The sequence below is a fragment of the Trichosporon asahii genome, assembly GCF_000293215.1.
Source record: "Trichosporon asahii var. asahii CBS 2479 unplaced genomic scaffold scaffold00070, whole genome shotgun sequence".
In the NCBI taxonomy this organism is placed as follows: Eukaryota; Fungi; Basidiomycota; class Tremellomycetes; order Trichosporonales; family Trichosporonaceae; genus Trichosporon; species Trichosporon asahii.
This window is the reverse complement of record NW_014040855.1, coordinates 126,542-151,686: the sequence shown is the minus strand read 5'-3', so window position 1 is coordinate 151,686 and position 25,145 is coordinate 126,542. Positions and strand designations below refer to the sequence as shown.

The 25,145-nt window shown below is 59.2% G+C and overlaps 8 protein-coding genes across 8 annotated transcripts; 4 read left to right on the top strand and 4 right to left on the bottom strand.

Moving 5' to 3' along the window:
- Nucleotides 1–120: 120 nt before the first annotated feature.
- On the bottom strand, nucleotides 121–1,330 carry A1Q1_03863 (uncharacterized protein; the record flags this gene model as incomplete). The annotated part of the gene is made up of 2 exons (XM_014322288.1): nucleotides 121–209; nucleotides 250–1,330. The coding sequence occupies 2 exons, from the start codon at nucleotides 1,328–1,330 to the stop codon at nucleotides 121–123; spliced, it is 1,170 nt and encodes a 389-aa protein (XP_014177763.1).
- Nucleotides 1,331–3,617: 2,287 nt separating this feature from the next.
- A1Q1_03862 (uncharacterized protein) lies at nucleotides 3,618–7,874 on the top strand (the record flags this gene model as incomplete). Its single annotated transcript, XM_014322287.1, has 12 exons — nucleotides 3,618–3,773; nucleotides 3,847–4,088; nucleotides 4,129–5,428; nucleotides 5,471–5,575; nucleotides 5,623–5,667; nucleotides 5,727–5,914; nucleotides 5,958–6,503; nucleotides 6,598–7,062; nucleotides 7,102–7,350; nucleotides 7,390–7,502; nucleotides 7,556–7,728; nucleotides 7,767–7,874. The coding sequence occupies 12 exons, from the start codon at nucleotides 3,618–3,620 to the stop codon at nucleotides 7,872–7,874; spliced, it is 3,690 nt and encodes a 1,229-aa protein (XP_014177762.1).
- A 3,192-nt stretch (nucleotides 7,875–11,066) lies between these two features.
- On the top strand, nucleotides 11,067–13,109 carry A1Q1_03861 (uncharacterized protein; the record flags this gene model as incomplete). The annotated part of the gene is made up of 3 exons (XM_014322286.1): nucleotides 11,067–11,477; nucleotides 11,639–12,747; nucleotides 12,794–13,109. 3 exons carry the CDS (start codon nucleotides 11,067–11,069, stop codon nucleotides 13,107–13,109), a joined length of 1,836 nt encoding a protein of 611 aa, XP_014177761.1.
- A 2,802-nt stretch (nucleotides 13,110–15,911) lies between these two features.
- A1Q1_03860 (uncharacterized protein) lies at nucleotides 15,912–16,147 on the top strand (the record flags this gene model as incomplete). Its single annotated transcript, XM_014322285.1, has 2 exons — nucleotides 15,912–15,999; nucleotides 16,047–16,147. 2 exons carry the CDS (start codon nucleotides 15,912–15,914, stop codon nucleotides 16,145–16,147), a joined length of 189 nt encoding a protein of 62 aa, XP_014177760.1.
- Nucleotides 16,148–18,481: 2,334 nt separating this feature from the next.
- A1Q1_03859 (uncharacterized protein) lies at nucleotides 18,482–19,596 on the bottom strand (the record flags this gene model as incomplete). Its single annotated transcript, XM_014322284.1, has 5 exons — nucleotides 18,482–18,658; nucleotides 18,700–18,816; nucleotides 18,868–19,021; nucleotides 19,125–19,213; nucleotides 19,498–19,596. 5 exons carry the CDS (start codon nucleotides 19,594–19,596, stop codon nucleotides 18,482–18,484), a joined length of 636 nt encoding a protein of 211 aa, XP_014177759.1.
- A 209-nt stretch (nucleotides 19,597–19,805) lies between these two features.
- Nucleotides 19,806–21,178, top strand: A1Q1_03858 (uncharacterized protein; the record flags this gene model as incomplete). The annotated part of the gene is made up of 2 exons (XM_014322283.1): nucleotides 19,806–20,127; nucleotides 20,169–21,178. The coding sequence occupies 2 exons, from the start codon at nucleotides 19,806–19,808 to the stop codon at nucleotides 21,176–21,178; spliced, it is 1,332 nt and encodes a 443-aa protein (XP_014177758.1).
- An 84-nt stretch (nucleotides 21,179–21,262) lies between these two features.
- Nucleotides 21,263–22,058, bottom strand: A1Q1_03857 (uncharacterized protein; the record flags this gene model as incomplete). The annotated part of the gene is made up of 2 exons (XM_014322282.1): nucleotides 21,263–21,924; nucleotides 21,968–22,058. 2 exons carry the CDS (start codon nucleotides 22,056–22,058, stop codon nucleotides 21,263–21,265), a joined length of 753 nt encoding a protein of 250 aa, XP_014177757.1.
- A 634-nt stretch (nucleotides 22,059–22,692) lies between these two features.
- On the bottom strand, nucleotides 22,693–24,831 carry A1Q1_03856 (cleft lip and palate associated transmembrane protein; the record flags this gene model as incomplete). Its single annotated transcript, XM_014322281.1, has 5 exons — nucleotides 22,693–24,074; nucleotides 24,113–24,527; nucleotides 24,603–24,610; nucleotides 24,662–24,676; nucleotides 24,720–24,831. The coding sequence occupies 5 exons, from the start codon at nucleotides 24,829–24,831 to the stop codon at nucleotides 22,693–22,695; spliced, it is 1,932 nt and encodes a 643-aa protein (XP_014177756.1).
- Between the last annotated feature and the right edge of the window lie 314 nt (nucleotides 24,832–25,145).

Sequence of the window (25,145 nt, the reverse complement as noted above, 5' to 3'; positions counted from 1 at the left end):
CCAGTAGAGTAGTCTTTTTGTTACATATGTACAACTGCAGGAATACATGGGGGAGCATGGTTTGCTTGGTCGTGTTGCGCTGCCCGTTGCCGTGCGTTGAGCGCGTGCGTTGCGTCGTTCTTAGGCGCCAGGGGTGTTGGGTCTCGATGAGCTGTCGGATCCAAGGCCCTGTCCGAGCATTCCAAACTGGGACATGCGGTTCTGATCGCCTGTTCTGATCAGTTTGTTCTCCACTATCCCTCAACTCACATCTGCCTTTCCGGAGGTCAGCGAGGGTGGTGCGGACCTGGAGGTGGAAGATTTCGGGCGGGCAGTCCTTCCCGGCCCAGCTGACAGTGAGGGCCCACATGAACTCTGGCGGGCACATGATCCAAAAGTCGTAAGGCAGGCAGCGGGGATCGAGCGTGCTCTGACCCAGGAGGCGGCGGACGTTCATTGCTGTCCAGCTCACGGCCACGTTTTCAATGTACCGATCCCAAGTGGTGGTGCGATGCTGGAGGGCGCCGGACCACGTCCTCTCGTCGTCGGCCACGGCCCCGACGACGAAACCAAGGAAGGGCGGCCAGTCGCCCGCATCGACGCGCTGCCTCACCTCGACCAGCACGGTGCGCAGCTGCACGCGACACTCGTACTTTTGTAGAAAGTGGACGAGCGCATACAATGCGCGGATGGCGCGGAGTTCGGTCGGTTCCGCCTCCACGACCGTCGGGGGCAGGTAGACGTGCAGCCTGCCGAGGGTGACGAGGTCGAGGAACATGCGCATGACCGGGGCGGTCTCGATGCTCTCGTCCGAAAGGGAGAGCTCGCGCGGCCCAGAGCCGATCGCGAACAGGTCCCGGAACACGGAGGACGCACTCAGGAGGTGGTACGACTGCACGCGGAAGGTGACGCCGTCGGCGCTGTGGATCGTCATGTCCCCGTCGCTCCAGAGGTGGAGGTTGTCGACCGACTCGGCGACTGCCGCTCCCCACGCGCTGCGAGCTTCTCCTTCATCCGCCGCCCCTTCGTGCCGATCGTGACGACGGGGGCGTCCTCGGGGGAGCTCTGGCGCGAGGACGTGGATGGCCGGTGCGACATGATGCGTCGGTGTCGGTTGGAGCGGAGTGAAAGGAAAGACGGGGTGGCGAGAAAGAGTGTGTTGGGACAAGAACAAAAGTCGAGATACAGGGGGAACGTGCAGTTCAAGAGTCGTGATCGCGTATGCGGTGCAAGTTGTAACTCGCCCAACGTCAGGCGCCAGTCGGGATGGCCGAGAGTGAGGGACGAGGGACGAGGGACGGCGCGGGGAGCAGGATCGCAGAACTCGATCGGTTATCGTCGTGCCTGGCATTTTGTCTGCATGAAACCTGGGCCAGTTGTGCACTCGGAAGCGTCTGAAACCCTCTGCGGCGCGCGGCGTGCGCGACGTATTGGGCTTGTCCTGCGATCCTGCGTGCGCTCGTCGTCATTTTCCTGCAAGCAAATCCTACTTATCCTGCCGCAATCCTGCAAGATGTCCTGCAGATGTCCTGCATGTCGTGCACATGGCCTGCGCATGTCCTATAGATATCCTGGGCTGCAGCCCTATCATGCATCGTGCATCCTGCAATACTGCAATGCTGCGCGCAATCTATGACGCCCAATCCTGGCCGTCGCACTCATGCGCACCCCGATATCCGCGCATCCGATCCATCCCACTTCCATCACAGCGGCAAAGGTACACAGGAAGCGAGCAATGATTAACAATTCAGACTCGAGTCTGTGCCGTCCTTCTCGTCCTTCCTTTCTTCGTTGCTCACAAATCACATGCCGATGCGGCCCTCGCTTGCACGATAGCGCGCTTCAGTGTCGCTAATCTGTCCGCTCTGGAGGGTGTGTCGCGCGGAGCGGAAATACTACGACTCCTCTCCTTCGTTTCGGACCGTGTGCACTGCTCCGATGTCGGTCAACCACACTGATATCGCGGAAAGCACATGACGCGCTGGGCGAGCGCATATTGCGGCACACAGTGGGCTGCACCCATCGCTCGTCCTTTGGATAGGATTACCCATATTACCCCGCATCATCGCGGCGAATAGAGCGAAGGACCAGTGGCGAACGCCGGATGCCGTTCGCCAACCGTCCCGTGGGCAAGGTCTATTCCTGCACATGAGCGAAATATTGGGCACCGTGGGCACTAAACGACGCTAGCGTCAACTGGAGCTCTCACCCACCAGCATCACACCAGAGGAACCGTGATGGAGCACATTTGAGCCGCGGAGACTCATCCCCATGCGCGCGGCATGCCGTGCATGCGAGGCCACGGCACCATCTACCCACACCCAGCGCACATAGCACCCATCGGCTCATCGGACAAGCCTTGCATCCTCTCACCCACTCTGACTTTCTCGTCATCTGTCCTCTCCACAGGACTCTGTTGCACCCACTCACGTCTCTCAAATCCTTCCTCAAAGCAGACGCGCGTCGCAACGCCACGACCGCCATTGTGTCTCCTGCTTCTGAAGCGAGAGACAAAGGCACTCCCCCACCTCCGCCCAGTTACCCCGCGGCCCCACTGTGAGGCGAAACGGTGCTCGAGCCACTCCGCCATCCGCCATGGCAAGCCACCTTCCGGCGCCTTCAGCGACAGGAGACGCTCTGCGCAGGCGCACTCCCGCTCCTCCTCATGAGCTCGGGGGGCAAGATGGCCCCGGCACAAACGGCGCAGGAGGCGTAAGCCCCCTGGTGACGCGAGAGACGCGCGAGATGGACGCGGTCGAGCACAGCTTGGACGTGCCCCGAACGAACAGGCAGGGCCGAACACCGCAAATGTGTGCGACACTGTTCCTGCTGTCGATACCGATGCGTGCCCTGAACGCCTTGCAGCGAGTGTTCTTACTGGGTGGGTTAAACTGCAGAAAGTTGTGCTGATATCAGTCCCGGAGGGATGTCGGGCCGCACTCGTCGCGATCTGGGCGTTCGCCGCTTGCTTCGTAGATGGACCCCAGAGCCAGGACGTTGTCAAGAAGACGGCACGCAAGATCTCGGACGTCTACAGCCCCATCATCATCGTTGCGCTTATCTCGGTCATTGTGAAGAGCTCCAGAGACGGACGGTTGAGAGCGAGCCGGCAACGACAGCAGGAACAAGGTGGACAGAATGGGCAGAATCAGCAGACTGGAGACGGTCGGCCCACGAGAGGGAGAAGAAGCACCGGTGCTCTCATCAGGAGGCGGCTGCTCAAGCGCGCTCTCCATCTGCTTCCCTGGCTCATCATGGGCCTGGTGTGGATGGGGCTGAAACAGCTGGCGAGAGTTCGGATCACAGAGTGGAGGTATATGTAGCCGTGGAGGTCGGAGGCGTTGAGAAAGGTACCCGTTGTAGACTTGTTAATGGGATGAATGAGTGAAGGCGTTCTTCAGAGATAAAGAGGGCGAAGGGAGAAGCACAGCAGCGAGTCTAGGAGAGCGAGGAAGGAAAGGCTGCGGACAAGAAGGTCCCGGAGGAAGACATGACCAGGTATCGGCAAGCGGCCACTGACGTACCGGACGTGCCTGGAACAAACCACCACCTATCTTAACAGCCGTCATGCGATCGTCGGCTGATTCCTCAACCGTTCACTCGCGCACTCGCATGCTCACACTCATGCACAGCACACCATGGGTCGGCACCCGTGCTTAGACGACAAGTACATCCCTCCGGGGCTCGAGCACATCCTCCTGCAAGCACAGCATCCGGACCGGACATGGAACGCCGAAGCTCTCCAAGTAGCCGGCTCGATTCTGCAAGAAGCCGTCGAAAGTGACCCGACCCAGGTGCGCGTCTTCCCTCTACGCTGTTCCTCCCTCAGCCACAGGCACCTGAACTCAGACACTGACGTACATCCAGGCTGCCTTGGAGCACGAATGGGAAGCTCATCTCTCACCCGTACCTCACCGTGTCGATCGAGTGTTCAAGGCCAAAGTGCTCAGCGCGTTCTTGCGCAGGAAACGGGCCGATGCTGTAAAGCTGCTGGAGCAGCGGAGGAGTGACATCTCGGGAGCAACAAAGCGCGCAGTCCGTGGATCTGAGAGCAGCCAAACGTCATGTGTCACCAAAAGTCAAAAGCGCCGTGCACAGAAGAGACTGAGGTGAGTTCGAACTAATCGCAATACAGCGAGCTGATGGAAGGCGGAAGTCGACGACGGGGCCGCCTATCCATTTCCCTCTGCCATCACCCAGCGCCACTGTCTCCGAGCTCTCGTCGCCTCCCTCCACATGCTATGCTGCATCTCCTCGTCCGACACACGAGGGGATCAGCCCTGCAGACCCGGGCCTGATCTCGGCAGACGGGGCAGTTGCAGTAGCTCCCGCCCCCACAAAGCGCAACGTCGGTCGGTCTCGAGGTCTAAAGCGAGACCGAACGCAGACAGCTCCATGTTCGACGGACTCCGGGTCGAAGGCCCGACAAAGAGCTGTATCAGCGCCGCCGTCGAGGCGTATACCAGACCACTCGTCCTCGGGACGGTCCTTCAGCCCTCAGCGCAACCATCGTCTTCCGGCAACCGTTGGAACAGCAACTCGACAGGCGGTCCACGACGATGAGGGGCACTCGATGTCGCAGAACAAGAAGCTTCGTAGGCGGAGGAAGCCGAAGCGCTTGAACAGTCAGCAAGGCTCGATCGACTCTACAGCAGCCGCCAAAACATCCCCTGAGACCGGTGTCGAGGTGGCTACCCCTCAGCCAGTGCTTTGGGATGGGGAGGAAGACACCTTAAGGTATGACAACAAGGGGCGACCTTTGCGCTTGAAAAGGCCGCCAAAGAGACTGCTGGAGGAGATGGAAGGGGGCGCCGACAGTGCGACAGGCGCGAAGAAGACCAAGCAAGAGGCTCGCTTGCCGGCGCCGACTTCGACAGACACACCTTCCAACTTCGATGATGATGCCTCCACACCGAAGCTTCACGGGTCACAACGCCAGAAGAAGAGAGCAAATCTGGTACGCAAGTTGTCCGCCCCGAACGAGCACGGCATTGTTGTCGAAGAAGCGGAGAACGCTGGATCTGCTCCCCTTAGCCTCTCAAAGCGGCGCCGTGCCCCGAGGAAGACCTGTAACGACAAGAAAATATCGAAGCACGTCCTGGAGCTTCTGGGCATTCCAGTTGCAAACTTACCGAGCTCGACGAAAGCCGGCGGGAAGAGTAGCGATAAGCCTACTCCCATCACCAAACGAAAGAAGATCGAAACATACCCAGAGCCACCATCGGCGACGACTGCGGAGCAGTGTGCAACGGCGTGTCCGTTTACGCCCACGGAAGTTGCTGAAGCAACATCCAAGACCGATGATCTGCTACCGGTCAGGGTGTCTGGCATTCGATCAAGTGTGTTTACTTCGGTCATGCGGATCGTCTCTGGTGTTTGCCCGCTCCAACCCTCACCGAGGTTGGACCGGCTCTGCCGGCCCTCTGTGGCACCGCCCGTATGGGCACAGGTGAGCAAGTCGGGATTCGGTTAAGCTTACCGTCCAGACCAGACAGGAGCTGTGCGAGACGCTGCCGTACTACCGCGCCTTCCAATCGGGGATGTACATGTACAGGGGCGTCGCTTACGGATACCTGCTCGACGGATATCCGACACCGTAAGTCAACCTCCATAGCTGATGGTTCAGCCCAGCTAACTCTTCAGGCGAGACATTTGGGCGGACGACGGAAGGGTCATCGTTTCACATGGGTAAGGCTGCACATCCACTTGCCGTTATCAAGTCTCTAGCTGATAACAGTGGCGGACAGGCAGCTCGAACGTTCGATGGGCGGGGCCGGGAATACGTGACTTTATCAGCGGATCACACGCCACGGGACGCTCGAATAGCCACACTGTTAATGGCGGCTCAGAGAAGGTATCCTCTGATTCTCATCGCTGGCGACGGCTACGCACTCCTGCCCTGGGATCTAGGCTGCACGTATGCAGTACTTGGATGGTGCGTATCACAGCGCCTTGCCGGTGTGACCTTGGACTGATAGCAGGTACTGGGTCTCGGCGGCTTGGTACGAACCCGAAGCATGTGCCCCAGGAGTCAAGGCACCCCCTGGACGCGACTACTTCCGTCGACTCAAGGTGCGGTTCGACTGGGTGCAAGCGCAAGGCACACCGTGGTGGTTGGAGAGGAGTGGAACGAGCTGGAATCCGCCAAGCGACAGGCAGCAACCTAAGACGCAGCCAAGCCCGGACTGCACAAGATTTCAAGACAGCATTACGCCAGTGGAGGCTTCGATCGATCGGTCCGCCCGAGTCCAGGCTGTCGATGCACTTGCGACGACGGTGGTGAAGGGACCTGGTGGTAGAGACATCATCGATCTGCCCACCCCTCCCTTGACTCCCGAAGTTAACATTAGCGAAGGCGAGCTGCAGGAGGCACTGTGGCACGGCACATTCACTTCCGAGGATAGTGAGCGAGAGCGTGTTCTTGCTGGGAAATATGCGAGCCCCTGTTTGCTGCGCGAGTCTGAGCCTGGGTCCGGATCTCTCATGGATAGTTTCGCTCGGAAGCCAGGGTCGCTTACTCCACCGTAGGTTCAGGCACTTGTGACCGGAAAAACTGACGATCAGACCTGTCGACGCGACTCATGCATGCAAAAGCTGCTCATCATGTCTTGAAGCCAGTCCTCATCTGTACGACGAGGGATGGACATGTCTCAACATCGACTGCGATCGGTACTGGCTGCTCGAAACGCCAACCGGGTTGTGGCCGATCCCGCCTGGAATGGCGTTACGTTATCGCCCAACCTTCCTGAAGAATGTACCCACACCCAACGAGGCGCAAACGGTGCCCTACAGTGTGGCACCGGAGCCTCCTCTGACCAGAGCGCAAGAAGCCGGGACTAGAAGTCTGTGGCGGGGTTGGGTGTGCGAGTGTGGACGTGCCAACTGCCGATACCGATGGGAGGTCTGCGAGTGTAGATCGTGTGGCAGGCAGACTGGGAGGCTTGGCGAAGCCGACATGCTCTTAGCTTCAGAGGTCTGTCGCCCTCGCGACGATGTGGTCGGGGAGCAGGACGAGTCTGCGCTTCATATGGAACTGCGACGCGTAGCCGGTGCCACTGTTGCGTCCTACGAGCTGCCCAACGCGTAAGCCACAACCTGATGAAACCGCTAACGGCTCTGCAGGGGGAAGGTGCACCACGTCTTGCACGACGCCAACGCCGTGGACCAAATCTGGGAAGGCTACCAGCGATCAGCGATCGAGACGACCGAGCCACTGTTCCAGCGTCGCGCTCTCAAGTCAAAGGCACTCAAGGGTGACCTGCTGTCTCAGCAGTACGCGATCAACTCGGGTGCCAGTTACAAGTACATTGTGGAGACGCTGAGCTACTCGTTCGAGGAGAGCCCTCGGTGTGTGACGGAGGCATTAGTGTTGTGAGTAGAGTTAAGCGCACGGCTGAACTCACTCTTTAGCATCAAGCAGAGCGTGACTCGCGTACTGGGCACACAGGTGGACTTCAACGAGATCCTGTCGGTGACGTACCGGGAGGGCCAGAAGATGGCCTGGCACGACGATGGCGAGCCAGGTGCGTAACACGAGCTCCACCAACACCGAGTAGATGTGTGCTGATCTTCATAGGTCTGGGACCGGTGGTCGCCGCCCTATCACTCGGGGCATCGGCGACAATGTCGTTCCGCCCGAAGACCCGGACGTCGAGCAAGAGCCAGAACCACATGAAGGCAGTCAAGCAGGAGCGCACAAAGGACGGTCCAGGGGGTGGGAGTGTCCTGAACCTGACATTGAGCCACGGGGTGAGTATCTTGGTATTTCGGGGCTGACAAGCGTTCAGGACGTGGTGATCATGGAAGGGCGCCAGATCCAGCACATGTACCACCACCGCGTGATCCCGACAGGTCTGCGCGCAGCAGCGACGGCACGCGTGATCAGAGAAGAGTAAAGTGGAGCGTGGTCGATGACTGAATGCAAAATGACTGAATGGCGGCGGTCGGTTGTCGCCAGACGTATTAGTCGGGTTGCTAATGACGCCTCTCCTATGCATTACATGAGCACCCAAGGGAATGGGCAGCCAGCAGCAGGTGGGATGGGACACTCGACATGACTACTAATAGTGGTAATTCAGGACGATCAGGGATGCCTGCCAGGGACCAAATTCAATGGGAGCAGCGCTAGCAGCAGGCAAGCAGGCTTGGGCGGCGAGGCAGCGCGCGTGAGAGAGTCGCGCGGGGGCGCGCTCCGTTCTGCCGGCGCCGACAAGATGTGGCACGTAAGGACTGCACGGAACTGTCAAAGGACATCGAGCCTACTTGAATTGGGCCGTGAACCATAGAGAGCCGCGAGGGACGTGATTTCGCGAGGGCCGCAATGGTTGTAGCTCGAAGGGACGTGAGGGGAGTGAGGGACATTGGGGCATGGACGTGCCCCGTGCCTCCCCTCTTCGCTCCCCAGTCGGCCCAGTCAAGACCAGTCAGTTGTGCTGCAACATGAGGAGACCCGACCCACACTCCACATCTTTGCCTGATCCAATTCCAGCCCGGCAGAAACTGGTCGCTGGTCGCTGGAGCGGGGATGCGTACCTATCTCGAGACTCGGGCCAGGACATGACTAATAAAGCGCGGCCAGCGGGCAGCGGTGAGCGGGCAGGATGAGGCCGACCGACCAATACCTCCTCCCCTCATCCTCCTTCCTTCCACTGACTATAGCTGGAAGGGCAAGGGCATGCGGAACGTAGGGGGCGGGGCCCACTGATAACGCGCCTTTTCTTTTCTGCAAGAAGCTCAAGTTGCAGTGAGGGGAGGGCAACAAGGACCCGTCTTCCGACGTCATAGCAATTCATCGTCCTTGTTCCTCGCAACTCTACGGAACCACGCTGGGAATACCGTTATACCGCTAGGAATACCGCCCAGGAATACCGTTTCTGGTACCTTTGCTTTGCCTTTCATACTCGCACAGCATGCCCGCGCGCGCGTCAGGTGTGCGAGCATACCGAACACATACCGACGCCTCTGCCCGTGCATCACGGGCAGCGGACGAAGTGTTGAATTGGATCTCCAGCTGCTCCATCCAGGACGGGGATCTCCGTCCGGGCCGTGAAGACGACTTGGACCGCGTCAGTCTTAGAATCCCATTGCCTTCCATGGGCAATTTGAGAGACATACACGAGACATACACAGCGAGAGGCGTTGCTGGATCTGGTCTTATGCTTGTTGCTTGTTCTGGCACCTGATAAAGCAAGCCGGTCCCGATCACCTCGGTGTCGAGTGCACGCACGGTCAGTGGACCTCCGTCTTTGGCCAGCTGACCTGGTGCCGCTTGGTTCCTCGTCTTTCACTTACAACGGCGGCATGACGGAACCGAGCGTTGAGCGGTCTAGCGGTCGTCTGACCATCCCAAAGCACTGATTTGGGAGCCTCTGTAGAGCGACCGAAGCGACCGAAATCCTAGGCTGGAAGACTCGACACGAACCACAACATGGCCTTCCCCCCGCCTGCTACCTTGCTCCGCCTTCTTCTCCTGACGAGGTCATTACGGAACCCACCCACCCACCCGCAAAAGTTCATGTAAAACTGACGCCACCACCCCTTCCACTCCCCTTGGCAGCTATTTCGCAGCGTGCGGTTGGTCCGTCGGTGAGATCCGTATTCTCCGACCCCTACGGCCGAACAATCTGCAGCGACTGACTCTACGGTGAGATCCTCACTTGCAAACTCATGGGCATGCTGGAGCGCAGAACAGCGCTGGAAGTACTGGAATCCTGACGCGACGCAGATTTTCGACTGCGGAGAGCTTCCCAGTGTCATCGACACAAAGGAGACTCATACAGGATGGATCGGGTGGATCACGTCACGGCTAAGTGTTGATTCTGACTGGCATGACTCGCGTTGCATCGTGTGCATTGTCTTGCTCACCGACATCGACGCGTCGCCTTCTGCGCGTGAGGGAAGGGCGTACGTACGTAACACTTGTGTCTCCATTCAGGCTACTTTCGGTGCATGCATTGTTGTTGTGACTAAGTGCCGTTGTGCCGTTGGGGACCGGTCACGCTGTTATAGGAAGGTAGTCGCGACGAAAGCAGAAAGAGTAGAAAGGAGCAGAAGACTGACGCGAGGCGCGCGCCGGATTGGAAGGAAAATGACGATTGATGGGATGGCCAGAAGAGGGAAGAAGTGATAAGCGCCAGCCGTAAGCGCGCGCCTGGCGAGTCAAGAGGCGGATGACACCGGGCGCACGCGCGGCGCGCCTTGGGCGAAGGGGGGGGAGGGTCCGGAGCCTGAAGCTAGTCCAGGTCCATGGTGAGCCAGTGACCCTGAATCTGTACTCCCTCTGCTGGGAAGGGGCGTAGCTGACGTCTGGGCTTCGCTCAAGGCTCCAGGGCCGCTGGACTCGGCAAGTCGCCCAGTCACCACGCACACCCACCCCTGCACACCCTGCACACCCTGCACACACTGCACACCCTGCACTCCCTGCACACCCTGCTAGCCCTGGCCCTCCCTCCCACACCGCGCCGCCGCCTGCCGCATCCTGCACGACCACACCACACACCACTCTCTCTCACTCTCGTACGTGCACCGCGCGCCGCACATCATCCCCTTCAGAGCCCTCCCGGTCATCCCTCCTCTCCTAAGGGAATCGGTTCCTCACTCCTCTCACATCTCACTCTACTCCCTCCTTCTACTCAACACCCAAACGCCCATCAACCGCACATCACTCCTCCCAACAACACAACACATAATCTCTGACGCCTTTCAGCCTTAGTCTTGCCACCGCCCCTAGTCGACTTAGTCTCTCTCTCTCTCTTTTGCCGCGCGCCGAAAAGACACACCGCGGCAACCCCCTCACCCCACACACACCCATCCACCCATCCACCGGCCACCCGCGTCGGGGCGACGTGACAATCCCCACCACCTCGCATCCATCCACGACCCCTCCCTCATCTCTCGCCGGCACTCCCACCTGCGCGTGCGAAACGACGCTTCCACCACCATGGACATCGACTCGCCCGTTCCCCCCGCGTCGCCCGCCCAGCAAGCCCCCGCAGACCAGGTACCGACTCGAGCCGTGACTTCCCAGGCCGCCCAGTCTCCCCCCGGCGCCCAAGCCCCATCCACCACCCCCGACGCCGCCTCGAACCATGCGTCCCCGATACCAAGCGCGTCTGGGACGGATGCCGCTCCATCTGGCGTCCACCGGTGCTTCCGAGGCTGGTCCCTCGGAGCAACAACCAATTCAGCAACAGGCGCCGCATCCGCACGCGTCTTTAGCGAACCTGACTGAGGCGCGGGACCGCGGCGCGACGCCTTCTTCGACCGCGAGCGAGCATGTCGCCTCCCAGCCCACGCCAACTGCAAACGGACACGATGCTATGGACGTTACGGAGAATGGCGAGGAGGCCGGCGACCATGACGCCACGAGCAGCTCGTCTGGTAGCTGCCCCATGAGCTCTGTCGCCAGCGGCGCGGCTACGATCGACGTGACCGTCGCCAACCCCGAGGACTCGGCCGAGGATATGGACCGTTTCATCAAGCGCATGGAGATGGAGAAGGTGAGTCAATCGGTGTGCGGATACACGTAAGACCTTGTGTAGCACACAGGGACGCGTCACGGACGCTTCCGATGTGCACGTACACACACACACATTGTCTGTCGCGCTTAGACGTGCGCGCGCGCAGCCGAAGCCGAGCTAACGAATAGAAAATCTCCCAGCTGCAGCAGCGTCTCGAGCTGGCGTCGTTCAAGACGAACCACGGCTGGTCCGACATGAGCATCAAGGAGATTGAGACGAGACTTCCGTCGCCGCAGGAGACCAAGCGGACACAGGTTGTCAACGGCGGCGGACGGTATGACCCTCCGTCGCCTAGCCGGCCATGGCAGCTTGCCGACGTCCTATGGCAGCCGCTGCCGCAGCCGGGCCGCAGCGTGCCGAACAAGGTGTCGCGCCCTCCAGGGCAGCCGTTCCATGCGCCGTCGCACTCACTTCCCGGCCATCTCCCGAGTGCCAACGGCACGCAGCGCCAGCACCCGCCCAACTCGCCGCGTCGGCACAGGATGGACGAGTACCTGAACAACCGCCCGCAGGCGTCACCCCTGCGGCACAGCAGCAAGAATGGATCGGGACACCGTCGTGCGTCGAGCTCCATCTCGTCCCTCCAGTTCCTCCAGAACGACCCGTACCGTGGCGGGTCTCCCCTCCGGCCAAAGCAGAAGGGCAGCGGGAAGAAGCGCTCCCAGAGCCACAGCAACCTGCGCGAGGCGAACCAGCAGGCCTCGGTTGCCGCGCAGCCGCAGCACCGCCCGACGACGCAGGACGTCGACGCTGCGCGTGCCCTGACTAGCATGCTGGGTAGCGTGCGCTCGCCGACCGAGGGCCAGTTCCCTCCCCAGGCCGCCGCCGAGCGCGGCATCCACCCGCGGGCAATGCAGCTGCCGCCACTGCACACGTCCAGCCTCCCCGGCCCGTTCGCGCCAGACATGCCGCCGCCTCGCCCGCGTGCACAGAGCTTTGCCGCCGAGTCGCGCGAGCCCTTTGAGCACGCTCTCGGCCACGAGCGCAAGCGCTCGACCGAGTACAGGCCATACCTGCCCCCGCTGCGGCGGCACGGGGGTCCAACGCACTCGCGCGGCCTCAGCATGGACTCGTCCGCTGCGTTCCGGGAGCGTTTCGCGCCGCCGCCCTGGCCCCAGAACCCCGACGAGCGATACAGGGAGCGCAGCGGCGAGCGCGGCGAGCGCTACGGCTCCTCGGAGCGGTACGGAGAGCGGTACCCGAGTGTGGAGCGGTATGGCCCCGGTGAGCGCTTCGGCGGTCCGGAGCGGTATGGCGGGTACGGCGCGGCGTTCGGGTACAACAGTGGTCCGCAGGGCGCAGGGTCCGCAGGGCCCGAACCAGGGCCCGGGGGGTCCTCCCCCGTCTGGAGGCGGGCCCAACGGCCCAGGCTATGAGCAGTACCGTGTCGAGGAGGAACCGTCCATGGCCGGCCGAGGGGAGGAGGACAAGGCGGCGGCGGAACTCATGATGTTCCTCGCGACGTCCCCGAGTCCAGTGCGCGGGAAGAGGGAGCAGGTGCCCAGCATCGCGGGCACGGCGCGCGTGCTCTTCGACGACCGCGAGCCGCCCCCGTACCCCCCGTACCCCCGGCCGGGGCCCCCGCCCCTCTCCGCTGCCCCGAGGAGGTAGCGCAGTAGCGCAGTAGCGGGGTTTATCCACATCTGCACTGCAGACAGAGATGGGTATAGTAAGATAGAAACTGTATGACTAGGCATGTATTATTAGCATGATGCGCTATGGAGGCTTGAGGCGATGGCCGGAGGTGGATTGTCATAAGTAGAGCACGGACGAAGAAGACGTCATAGTAGGGTGAAAGGGAAGGGGCCGAAGGGGCAGAGGATCGTCAGGAGGGGGAGTGCGAGGATGTGGTGGCGTAAGGACGGACGCGGGCGCAAGGATGAGGGGCGCAGGGGCGCAAGTCGAGTCACCTCCACTATGCACCTGTGCACCTGTGCGCCTGTGCGTTTCTGGACCATGGACCAGCACACACGATTTCTCTTGATGTTGCAATGATCCCTTTGCAGTGTTCGCAGTGTTCGCAGTGTTCGCAGTGTTCGAAGAGAGGGGGGAGGAGTGAGGAGATGAGGAGAGGAGGTGGGAGGTGAGAGCTTCTGGGCCGATAGCAGCTAATGACAGCGGTGAGTGTGGCGAATGCAGGGGTGAGCTGTAACAGCGTGCACTCGTAGCTGATACCAGTCCTCTTTGAGCTTTTGTGTCGGCGTTGGTGAAAAGTGGTAAGTTGTGGCTCCGCGGCAGAGTAGCTGATATCAGAGAGAGGATTGTGAGCTACGTCGTGCGGATGGGAGGTGGGTGGTGGGTGGATAGGTGAGCTGGGCTGCGTGGCGCAAGCATAGCTGACCACAGTCTCTCAAGCGATTGTTGCGAGAATGATGGTGCTGGTGAGCTAATGCGTACATCCAGTTGAGTAAGCGATGAGCAGGTGCAGAGCACGCTGAATAGAGGTGAGAGCTTCACGACTCGGAGAAGCTGACAGCAGTCACAACTGTGGGAGCCTGGGAGCTGCGCGGTGGGGAGGAGAGGATGGCAAAGTGATGGATGTGGATGAGGTGAGCTAGGTCTGGCATGGCCGTGAAGCTGACAACAGGTCTGCGGCGGAGGTGTGTGCCGGGATGGGGTAGATGGTGAGCTTAGCGGTCAGTTAGGTGAGCTAGTCGGTGTACGGTGGGTATAGCTGACCACAGTCTGTCACATTTAGGGAGCAGCAAGGTGCGTGGTGAGCTGGCTTGCTGAAGTGGAGCTGACATCCAGTTGAGTATGGCGATGAGTGGGTGTAGAGCACGCTGAGTGGAGGTGAGAGCTGTACAACTCGGGGTAAGCTGACAGCAGCCAAGCCTGGGTGAGCTGCGCGGTGGGGAGGAGAGTATAGCAAAGTGATGGATGTGGGTGAGCTGGTCAGGCACGGCCGTGAAGCTAACAACAGTCTCCTCAAGTGATTGTATGCTGGGAGTTGTAAGTGGTGAGCTGATAGGTTTGGGGAGACAGAGCTGACTTCCAGATGAGTGGATGAGTGTGACGGTGAGCCATCATTGCTGGGAACGAGTGGGCACAGGGGGTTGGTGGGCTGGGTGTTGTCAGTCCCAGCTGACAGCAGTGAGGCCGGTGAGAGAGTTGTGAGCTACGAGGTACTGTATACTCGAGCTGACGGCAGTGGTGGTGCAGATGTAGGCGAGCTGAGCTGGGTGCGGGAACTATAGCTGACCACAGTCTGTCGCATTGGACGGAGTAGAGGGGGCGTGGTGAGCTGATTGCGCATGGATAAGCTGACTTCCAGTTGAGTCTGGCGATGATCGGGTGCTGAGTACGTTACCGGGTGCAGAGCTAAGTGGTTCGTTCAGAGCTGACCGCAGTGACGACTGTGAGTGGGTCTGAGCTAAGAAGAGGTGGACCAGCTGACCGCAGTGGTGACGCAGACACATGTGAGCTAGTGCCAGTTTCGCCTGAAGCTGATGACAGTGTCTCAGCGGTTGCACGTTCTGAAGAGGAGAGGTAAGCTGAGGGGAAAGACTTGAGCTGACATCCAGCCTTCATACGGGGGTGAGCTGCCAAGTGCTGTCCCTAGCTAATCAGTAGGTTCGTGAACACAACTCGAGCCCAAGTGTGACTCGTTGACTCGATGCGGAAGCCCGTTATGGATAATGTGGCGTCGGGGGAGGAGGTGAGAGCTTCAAGTGGGTCGATATAGCTGACCACAGTGGTCCCGATCGATAGACGCTCGATGACAGATCCAGGGGGTGAGCTGCTGCGTTCTTGGACGATTGTGAGCTGACAACAGTCACTCGAATCCTGGCAAGAGGGGCACAGATGGAATGATGGTGAGCTGAATAGCGCAAACTCCACAAGCTGAAATCAGTTTCGTTCATGGCCGTGAGCTCACGGTGAGCTGCCACGGTAAGAAGTCAGCTGACCATCAGATCTATCCGGGACATGAACTCCGGAGGCATGCAACGACTAGGATGGATTCTGTGAGCTGTCCAGACGCTGCGTAACGTCCCCACATGGGACAAGGCTGTGGTCTGCGGGCTGAAAGCGAACTTGGCTAAACAGGGGCGTATCGACAAAGAGAGATAGTGAGAGCTTCCCGTTGCCGGGTGAGAGCTGACAGCAGTGAGAAGTGTGAGCTACGTCGCATGGGACAAGCTGACCACAGTGGAGATACAGACTCGAGGTGAGCTGGACTGAGCTCCAGCATTGGTAGCTGACGACAGTTTCTCACGGAGTCGCAGCGAGCTTGGTGTAGAGTAGTAAGCTGCCAAGACGTGCCCGTGCGGAGCTGACTTCCAGAGTCTTCAGTGACTTCGGTTAGCTCCTAGAGCCAGGGATCGTTGAGCTAACGACTGGCCTCCCAACCGGCGACCTTGACCAGATGGGCAACACGATATCAACATCGACTATCTTTGTGTAAGCTTTGCAATGATGGCAGGAGCTGATAGCAGTGAGAGTAATGTGAGCAGCTACGTGACACGGACGGGAGTTGACGACAGGTGTGTCACAGATGAAGGTGAGTTTGGCTGACTGTAGATATGCTAACTGACCCCAGTCCTGCAGCCGTGCACGCCAAGATGAGGAGAGGCGAGCTTCGAGCCAACCCTCTAGCTAATTTGCAGATCTGTTTGACTCGTGAGCTACCCACTCCACATGAGAGCTGACGGCCAGGCCACCGCGCGGACTCAGATATCGCTGAATATAGTTGGAGATCAAGGACGTGAGAGCTGAGAGTGGTACTCGGAGCTGACAACAGTGGCGGGTGTGGTGTGGTAATCAGGTAAGCTTGACATGGCTTTCAGAGACAGCTAACCTCGGTCTATCAGGCAGTTCCATGCCCTCACGATTGGGTTGTTGAGCTCAGTGACTTTCAGAACCAGCTTACATCCACTCCCTTCGATGGCTTGGGCGAGCTTCTCGCAGATCTTAAGCTGACGACCAGATCGGTGAACACTTCACGATCCCACGTGAAACTCAACCAGTAACGAGGTGTCGATGATGTGAGAGCTCCAGTCGCTTGCTTGAGCTGACCACAGATGTTCAACAACAGACGCTCAATGACGAACGAGACGCGAGGGTGAGCTCCACGGGATCTTCTGCCAAGCTGATCGCAGTCTAGCACTAGACCAAGACGGAGGGGGACGGAGGCAAGATTGTGAGCTGTGCCACATGCAGGACGAGCTGACCTCCAAGCCCTTCGTTGGTGGCTGTAACCCGTTTACGTTTACATCGAGCCCACGAGCTGCCCCGTGTGCAGCGTGAAGAGATATGCTTATGGACATCGACGGAGGTGAAGAAGGAGGTAAGAGCTGCTCTAGATTCTGCGAGCTGACTACAGTGGTACCCGACGGGCCATCGGGAAGTGAGCTGCCAGTTTCCTAAAGCAAATGGTCCTTCTGGAATACGGTAACGGGGTTAAGAGCTGGTCAATTCGTGCTACATGCGGCTGGGTGAGCTGCACGCATGCGTCACCTGGAGCAAAGGACAGGTTTCCTCGTTCATCCCTGAGTATGCCGCCAGTCGTGGGAGAGGTAAGTCGTGAAGTGCAAGCCATTGAGTGCGAGCTGGCGTAACGCCTTCGAAGGGTTTAGTGAGCTCTCTCAGCGGTGCGTAGAGCTAACGATAGATCTGCCCATTGTTGAGATACAGTATCAAGACATCGATGAGGATGAAGCAGGAGACGTAACGTTGATGGTGAGAGCTTCATGTCGTCGAGTCTGAGCCGGCGACAGTAGCGAGTGTGGCATCGAAACGAGTGAGTCGACCGAGCTGGGTAGCATGGTAAACTAAAGGCAGTCTGTCAGGCAGCCATTCGCCGCATGCATGATGGTGAGTGTTAAGCTGTGGGCCGACGTCCTGAGCTAATCTCCAGTCCCTTCTTAGAAGGCGGTAAGCTGCCCAAAAGCGCCACTTCGAGCTGACGACCAGGCCTTCGAAGTCAAAGAGGTATAGAAAACGGGGAGAGGATGTAAGAGCTGGAGTGGTTTCTAGGAGCTAATTGCAGGGGGCAGTGTCGCGAGACCCCAATCTAAGGCTACAGTGATCTCGGAGGATGTCGACGAAGCTGAAAACAGCTCCAGAAGGACAACGGGCAAAAACGGGTGCGCTGGTTGAGCCACCGCCGAATCTGTAGCTGACACGCAGCTCTTGACTGACCTGACCTTGGGCATGTGGGCAACGCCAATTTGTGGTGAGCTGTTTGGGCATGCGTCAAAGCAGACCGCAGCGTTCACGAGAGTGAAGGCTGACGATGTGAGCTACCATTTGAGTCATCGTAGCTGACAAAACCTTCACCCTTTCAGACACACGAGTTGGTGAGCTTCATTTTTCCGGCTAAGAAAGCTGACGGCAGCCTCATTGATTGGTAGGTAGTTTTCGTACTCTACAGGCAGCTGATGACAGGCGCTGCTCGACAGGAGGCTGTGAGCTAAGTCGTGCCGGTGTCTAGCTGACGACAGACCGCTGGATTACTCCCGTCAGTGGTGGGGAGTTGAACCGCTCCTTCCCAAACAGCTTACACGCAGCTCTCGACCCACCTCATAATGGGAAGTAGCGGTCTTTCTTCGTGGGCTGGAAAGTGTGAAGCATAGCTGATGGCAGTCTCACATCGGTATGAAATTGGCGGAGTGGTTAGCCAAGTCACCATTGCATTTCAAGCCGATCGCGGCATCAGCTAGGCTCTCCGTGCAGAGAAAGGGTCTATCTAGGTGAGCTGGAAGGCGGCTACACTGACAGCTGACGACAACGTTCTAGTGGCGGTCAGCTTACAAGGGCAATGGCTAGGTGATGGAGAACCGTTCACCCGCTCAGTGGATTCGACGGTGGGCTTCATTGTCAATGGGAAGCTGACGAAGGCCCCCTGAACGGTAGCAACGTAGATGTGATGTTTCTAAGTTAGTCATCCCGTGGTAGGCCGTTCGGTCATGTGAGTAGCACGTCTTCACGATCTATGTGAAGATGACAGCGTCAAGGCGAGACGATTATCGGTGCATAGGATCTCAGACAGCGCGGAGCGGGTCGTGGTCCTTCTCCGACACGGCGACCTTCCATCCCGCCTCCTCCTTGGCCAGCTCCTTCTCGAGCCAGTCGCGGAGCACGGCGCGGAGGAACCCTCGCTCCGTGTTCGTGTGGTTCGCGAGCAGAACGGCCTGTCCCTTGCCGATGGTGGCAAGCACCTCGTGCTGATTGTCAGTTCCCCTCCGCTAGTCAGACTCACATGGCTCATCTCTCCGGTCAGGAGGAGGTCAGCGTCAACGCCCCGCAGCACCGAGCCGCCGGAACCAGCGCAGACGGCGATCGACTTGATCGGCTTCTCGGTCGCGGGCTTGGCAATCTGGACTGTGGGTTAGCTATGGTAAAGACCGCCGAGCTTACGAGAGTCGACACCGAGGTGCTTCTTGACAATCGGGACAATGTCGGCGAGCGTCATCTGCGACGAGAGCTTGACGACACGGCCCATGCCGGCACCCTCGAAGCCAGGCGGAGGGTTCTCCGTCCTGTCGACAACCTCAGAAGAACCCTGGAACGGTTCAACAAGCCTGGTGTCAGCTTGAAACATTGAGCATGCCCAAGCTGGATAATTCGAAGTACAGGGCGTTATGCCCTTGTACCTGGTGGCTACACTAGCGAGGGGAGACCCACCAGCTGTTGATGCCCTTAGGCGTGGCGTCCAGCGAAGTGTGCGGGGAGAAAACAGAGATACCCTTGGCACTGAGCTTCAGAAGGGAGGACTGCAGGGGGTCATCCATCGTCATGCTCTTCAAGCCGCGGAAGATCTGGCGTCAGCTTCGATCGGGCCGATAGAGCTCACGGGAGGGTGGTAGCTAATGACAACGGAGACGTCGCTGGCGAGCGCCTCAGCACATACAGACGGGGTCAGGCTGTTTCGTCAGCTCACCTCGATTTAGTGAACTTACTCAATAGTCAGAAGGACCTGCTTGTTGTCGTTGGGGAAGGGTGCCTCCATGATAACACCGACCTGGCGTCAGCTAACGATCGGCCGAGGGCAGCTTACGTTATCCCAGCTGGTCTCGGCCAGCGAGAGGGGAGCAATACGCTCCCAAACCTTCTTGACGAGCTGAATCGGGGTGCGGGCGGCGAGTGCGGCGGCCATTTTGATCTGTTACCGATTTGTTGTTGCGAGAAAGGTGCTGCGCGCATCTGAGAACGGTCTTGAGACGGGGGGTCGACATGACGACGTGGTCACGTGAGAGTGTGGGGCCCCGCTCGAATTCCATCGAGTGCTCGAACTCTACGAAAATATCGAGGCTGACCGATCATTCTGCTTTCGTCATCGCCACTTACTTCACATTCACGACAGCAATGAGCGGCGACGCAAAGCCGACAGAACAGCCGGCCCAGGCCGCGCCCGAGGTCAAGGTATCCTCGGCTGACCCTCCCCCGGCACTCGACACGAAGAGCGACGAGCCGATGGACCTGAACTCTGCGCTCGAGCAGATGGCCAAGGCGCGTGCGGCGCAGTACGCCGCCGACCGGCAGCCGAAGAAGGAAGTCACGTACGAGGAGTTCCAGAAGATGATTGACTCGACGCCGCTGTTTATGCGCGAGACGCCGAAGGAGTCCGGCGAGGATAACTATGTGCTCGAGGCGCTCAAGTCGATGATGTTCGATGGTGACGGGGACGGTGCGTTCAAGCTGTAAGATTTCCGGATAGCTGACAATCAGAGGTTGCTCTCAACTTCAAGAACCACGGTAACGAGCTGTACGCGCAGAAGAGCTACAAGGACGCGATTCAGGCGTATACGCAGGGACTGGACGCCGGACCGAAGGATGCCGCGCTGCGCACCTCGTTGCTGAACAACCGGGCAGCTTGTAACGTTGCGCTGAAGAACTTCGGTGCTGTCCTGAAGGACACCTCTGCGATTATTGCGCTCGCCGCCTCCGCCGACCCGCCCGTGAACCCGCCACCGAAGGCGCTGTACCGGAGTGCGCAGGCGCTCTCAGCTCTGGAGAAGTGGGACGAGGCTCTTGACGCTATCAAGCGTGGTTCTGAGCTGCCAGGGGAAGACAAGAAGAAGGAGTGGGGCGTCTTGAAGTCTCAGGTTGAGCTGGGCAAGAAGCGCGCGGAGGAGCGGAAGGAGCGCGAGCGCCGGAAGCCGCTGTACGATGCCTCCCTTAGGGCGGCGGTGAAGGACCGCGGTCTCGTTGTGATTAACACCCCCGAGCCGCCCGACAACCCGCATCCCCTTGACTTTGACCCGAACGGCGTCGAAGAGGTCCCCCTCTCCCCTCCCTCTGTCGCCGAGAAGTGGCAGCCGCCGAATCCCGAGACGACCCCGCTCATCTTCCCCACCTTCCTCCTCTACCCGCAGCACAACATGTCCGACCTCATCACGCACTTCCACGAGCTGACGAGTTTCGACCAGCAGCTCGGTGCCATTTTCCCCGCCTCGCCTGAGGACACCAGCGTGCCTTGGGCAGACTGGGACACGAAGCACGAGTACTACGTCTCCAACCTTGCCGTGTACGCTGAGACGAAGGGCAAGCGCCTGCTCAAGTGCGGCAAGGGCATTTGGCTCCGCGACGTCATCGAGAAGGCGAAGAAGGTCGAGGGAGGCAAGCTGACCGACGGCATCGTGCTCCGTGACGGACTCCTCAGCTTTGTTGTCCTCGTCCGTGGCAAGGAGGAGAAGGAGTGGATCGAAAACTTCAAGAAGGTTCGCGACGGAAAGTAGATCTAGATTCATTTGGGAGGTGCATTTCTATCTGATTCAAGAACAGGTCCGAGGATTATTTGCTACTGACGAGTGCTGACGCAATCACCATCCCCATCCTACGACACCGAGGACGAGAGCAGTGAGAATGAGGCTAATGCCACTCTGGCTAGTAGCTCCAGAGTCAGCATTCGCACCAGCACTGCCCGGTGCAGCAGCGGCCGAGCTCCTGGCCGCAGCGCTAGGGCTGGGGCTGAGTGCAATGGCCGGCGTTTCCTTGACTGAAGCGCTCAATGAGGGGCTGGCGGTGACCTTCGGTGTCGCCTTATCATTATCATTATCATCGTCAGAGTCATTTCCATCGTCATCATCGACGTCGTTGTCGTCGTTGCCGTCATCGTTGTCATCGTTGTCATCGTTGTCGTCGTTGTGGTCGTCGTCGTCACCATCCGCCGTCGCTGTGGCAGAAGGCACGACAGTCACGTTCGCGGTCCCAGAGGGCCTGTTAAACACGCCGGGGAGAACTTCACTAAGCACTGTGCTCGGGGATGGTGCAGAGGACTTACGGTCGTCATCATCGTCGTCATCGTCATCATCATCGCCATCATTGTTGTTGCCGTTCTTCTTGTCCCAGTCGTCGGCATCATCCCAGTCGTCTCCCTGATGAGGGCCAATGCCGTTGAACTTGGAGCAGTCCTCGATACTCATCCAAGGCGGACAGCAGTTCACGCCGACACAGGTCCAGGTGTCGGGGCACGCGTCGAAGTCTGGCGTCAGCTCCCCCCCAACACAGTGAACGGGACAACTCACTGGTGCAGGACACCAGAGCCGGATTGGCACCGGAGGGCGTCTGGGCGAGAGCGGGTGTGGCGAGAAGGGCGGAGAGGAGGAGCACGGTCATCGTTGTGTATGAGTTGGGATGGTGAGTTACTCCAGTTGCCCGCAATCCGCAACTCTTATATCTTCGCCGGAGCGGCGTACTGGAAGCAACGTGCGGATCAGAGTCGGCGCGCGGTGCTTCGGCGACGCCCGACAAGATGGGGCACAGATCCGCGGATGTGGCTTGGTGGCGTATCCAGGATCTCTTGGAACGCGGAGCGGCGGTGCATAATGGCTCGGCGTGCTCGAGCCTCCAGATGCCTTCGGAGGAGTGATCGGACTTCCAAGAGTGAGCATATTTTCTTGAGGCGGAGGATGCGGAATGATGATCTTCGGTTAGCCACGCCTAAGGTAATGCCAAGTCTGGCATCTCTTGAAAGCTGTGATCGGCGCCTTCTTCACCTTCTTCGGGCCCCGGGAACAGGTGTCCAGAACTTCGACCAGCGGCCTGTCAGTTGATGATCATCTGGCGTGCAGGCTGTGCAGCCAATCGTGAGAGCTTGGCAAGAAACTGTTCGCCGCAGCTTCCTACCGATCATCACAGGAATGTCCAAGGGTATCCAAGAGATGCATTTGATAACCGAGAATGAGCGCTGTGCGCATGATATGTTTTGCTAGAACACGAGGCGGTGCAAGTGGCAATCATCGCTTTCACATTACTTCTTGCCACCCTTCTTCGTGACCTTGGTCTGGGTAACCTTGACGCCAGAGCTGGCGCCAGCGACCTCGACGGTCTTGCTGTCCTCGACCTTGTCGCCATCCGTCTTCTTGTCCTCGACAGCTTTCTCCTCAAGGCCGCCCTGGCCGTACTCGTTGACACGCGAGTAGTCGACACGGTAAATCCAGCGCTGGTAAAGGAGGATGAGGAAGACGACGTCGTCACGGAAGCACGCCAGGCGGTGGAGCATGGGCATCTTGACGCAGAAGGCGAAGAAGTCATCAACGACAGTCGAGAGAGTCTTGTAAACCATCGCCTTCATGGGCATGTGCGCGACAGACTTGAGCTTGTAGTTGATGATGAGCTGGGGAACGAGCTGGATGAAACCGCCGAGGTAGACGGCCTGCGCAAGCGTGGTGACGATGTACGAGTACCAGCTGCGGTGGGTAAGGTAGAGGAGCGAGTAGATCGCGTATCCGACGAGGAAGGGCGCGGCTCCGATCGAGACGATCTTGAACGCGAGCTTGTCGTACTCCTGCGTCTTCTTCTCGTCCTCGCTAAGCTCGTGCTTGTCCTCGAACGTGATGCGGTAGCCAATGATCGACGAAGGGTCCTCGCGCACACGGATGTTGACGACCTTGGTAACCTTCCATGCCTCGATCAGGACTCCGATGCCCTCAGTGAATAGGATCATGAACGACGTCTCCTCACTGCTGTCATGCAGGTAGAGCAGAATGACGAGCTTGACGAAGACGTTGGTCAGGATCGTGCGCAGCGACACGCCGACGAGATCCTGGTTCTTGTCCTTGTTGCGCCAGTGAGAGACATCCGAGCTGAAGGCAAGGAACTCGAAGAGCATGTGGAGAATCGTCACAATCGCGGTCGTGATGAGCAGGATGGGATTGGTCTCTGTGAGCATGCGCTTGACCTCGTCAAGCTCGACACCAGAGCCCTGCTGCGCCGCGCTCTGCTCGAAGGAGGCGGTCAGCGACGAGAAGATGTTGAACTTCATCATGCTGATCGCCTTGTAGTTGACGTGAAGAGGAACCTTGGAGACTGTCTCGTTCAGCTCGACGAGGTGTTCCTTCAGCAGCCAGAAGTCGTTGGTGAAGATCGTGGGAGCGTAGCCGAGCTTGCCCTCCTCATCGCGGCGGAACTGGAAGTACTCGCGCGTAACTGGCTGGACCTGCGCCATGCTGATGTCGGGCGTGTCTGAGACAATCGAGACGGTGAGGTTGGGAGCCCAGTACGACACGATAGGGCGGTCGGCCTTCGAGAGCACCAGCTGCTCCTCGACCTCCTCGGTCTCCTCCTCGTCGCTGCCGCCCAGCAGCGACTTCTCCTTTCGCACAATGCGCTTCGGCATCCACCTTGTGACCTCTGATTTGTTAGCTAGAGAAAGAAGGCTCCCAGCTCACCCTTCTTGTACACAGGGAGTTCCTGCAGGTTGCCGGCGTTGATCTCGCGATCCCTAGGCTCAAGCACGATGCCGATGTACCAGCTCGCGTTGTTGTGGGTGACAGCCTCAGGCACGTCGAGGATGAAGTCGGCCTCGCGCACGTCGTTCCAGTTGCCATAGGTGAGGTTGTCCCACGACACTAGCGGCTTGTCCTCGCCAATGACGATCTGGTTGTCGCCGACGACCGAGTACAGGTGCATCTTCATCGGCGTGCCTGTAGTCCAGAGCGCCTTGGCAACCTCGACGGGCTTGTTCTCCTGCACGGCAGAGCCCTGAGCAGCGCTACCAGCGGCGGCAGCAGTACTTTCGGCGCCAGCCACGGGGATATCGGCGGCGACGTCCGTCGTGGCCGGGGCGGGAGGCGCAAGCTTGGTCTTAAGGCCCATCTGATGTTAGCTCGTGCAACCGAGGCTGCCGCTGTGTGCAGCGCAGAACCAGTCATCAACCACTGCCCCCTCTGACAAAATTGCTTTACTGAGCAGTGTAGCTCCTTGCCTGCAGCACTCACCTGCTCCATGCCATACTTCATGGCTGTCGTCAGCGCCTTCCTCGCGAGTAAAGCTCACCAAACTGGATAGCCATAAACATGGCCATCTTCTTGGCGATGCCGATGAGCTTGTGGCCCATGTCCTCCTGCTGCTCCGCGGGCTGCGCGGCAGCTGGCTGTGGCGCGGACATCTTGGTTGCGTTGTTGAAGTGGAAGAAGAACGCGACAGCGAAAGGATGGGGGGAGACATCTTTCCCTTTGGCTTAACCGGCGGCCAGCGCGCCGGTCGCCGCCCAGTCCAAGCCGCGAAATACCCGGCTCATGCCGCCGCTCACGTCCTCAATTCTGGGCGTAGAGTTCAGGCACGTTTAAGGGACGATCACGTGGCTGGAGTGGAGGGTGGAGGCTCCAGCTCTGTGGCTTAGCTGTTATGGGGGGGATTGATTTCTTTGCAGCTGCGGCCCGCGTCATTCCCCATCGCCCATCGCACTCACCACATCTCCGC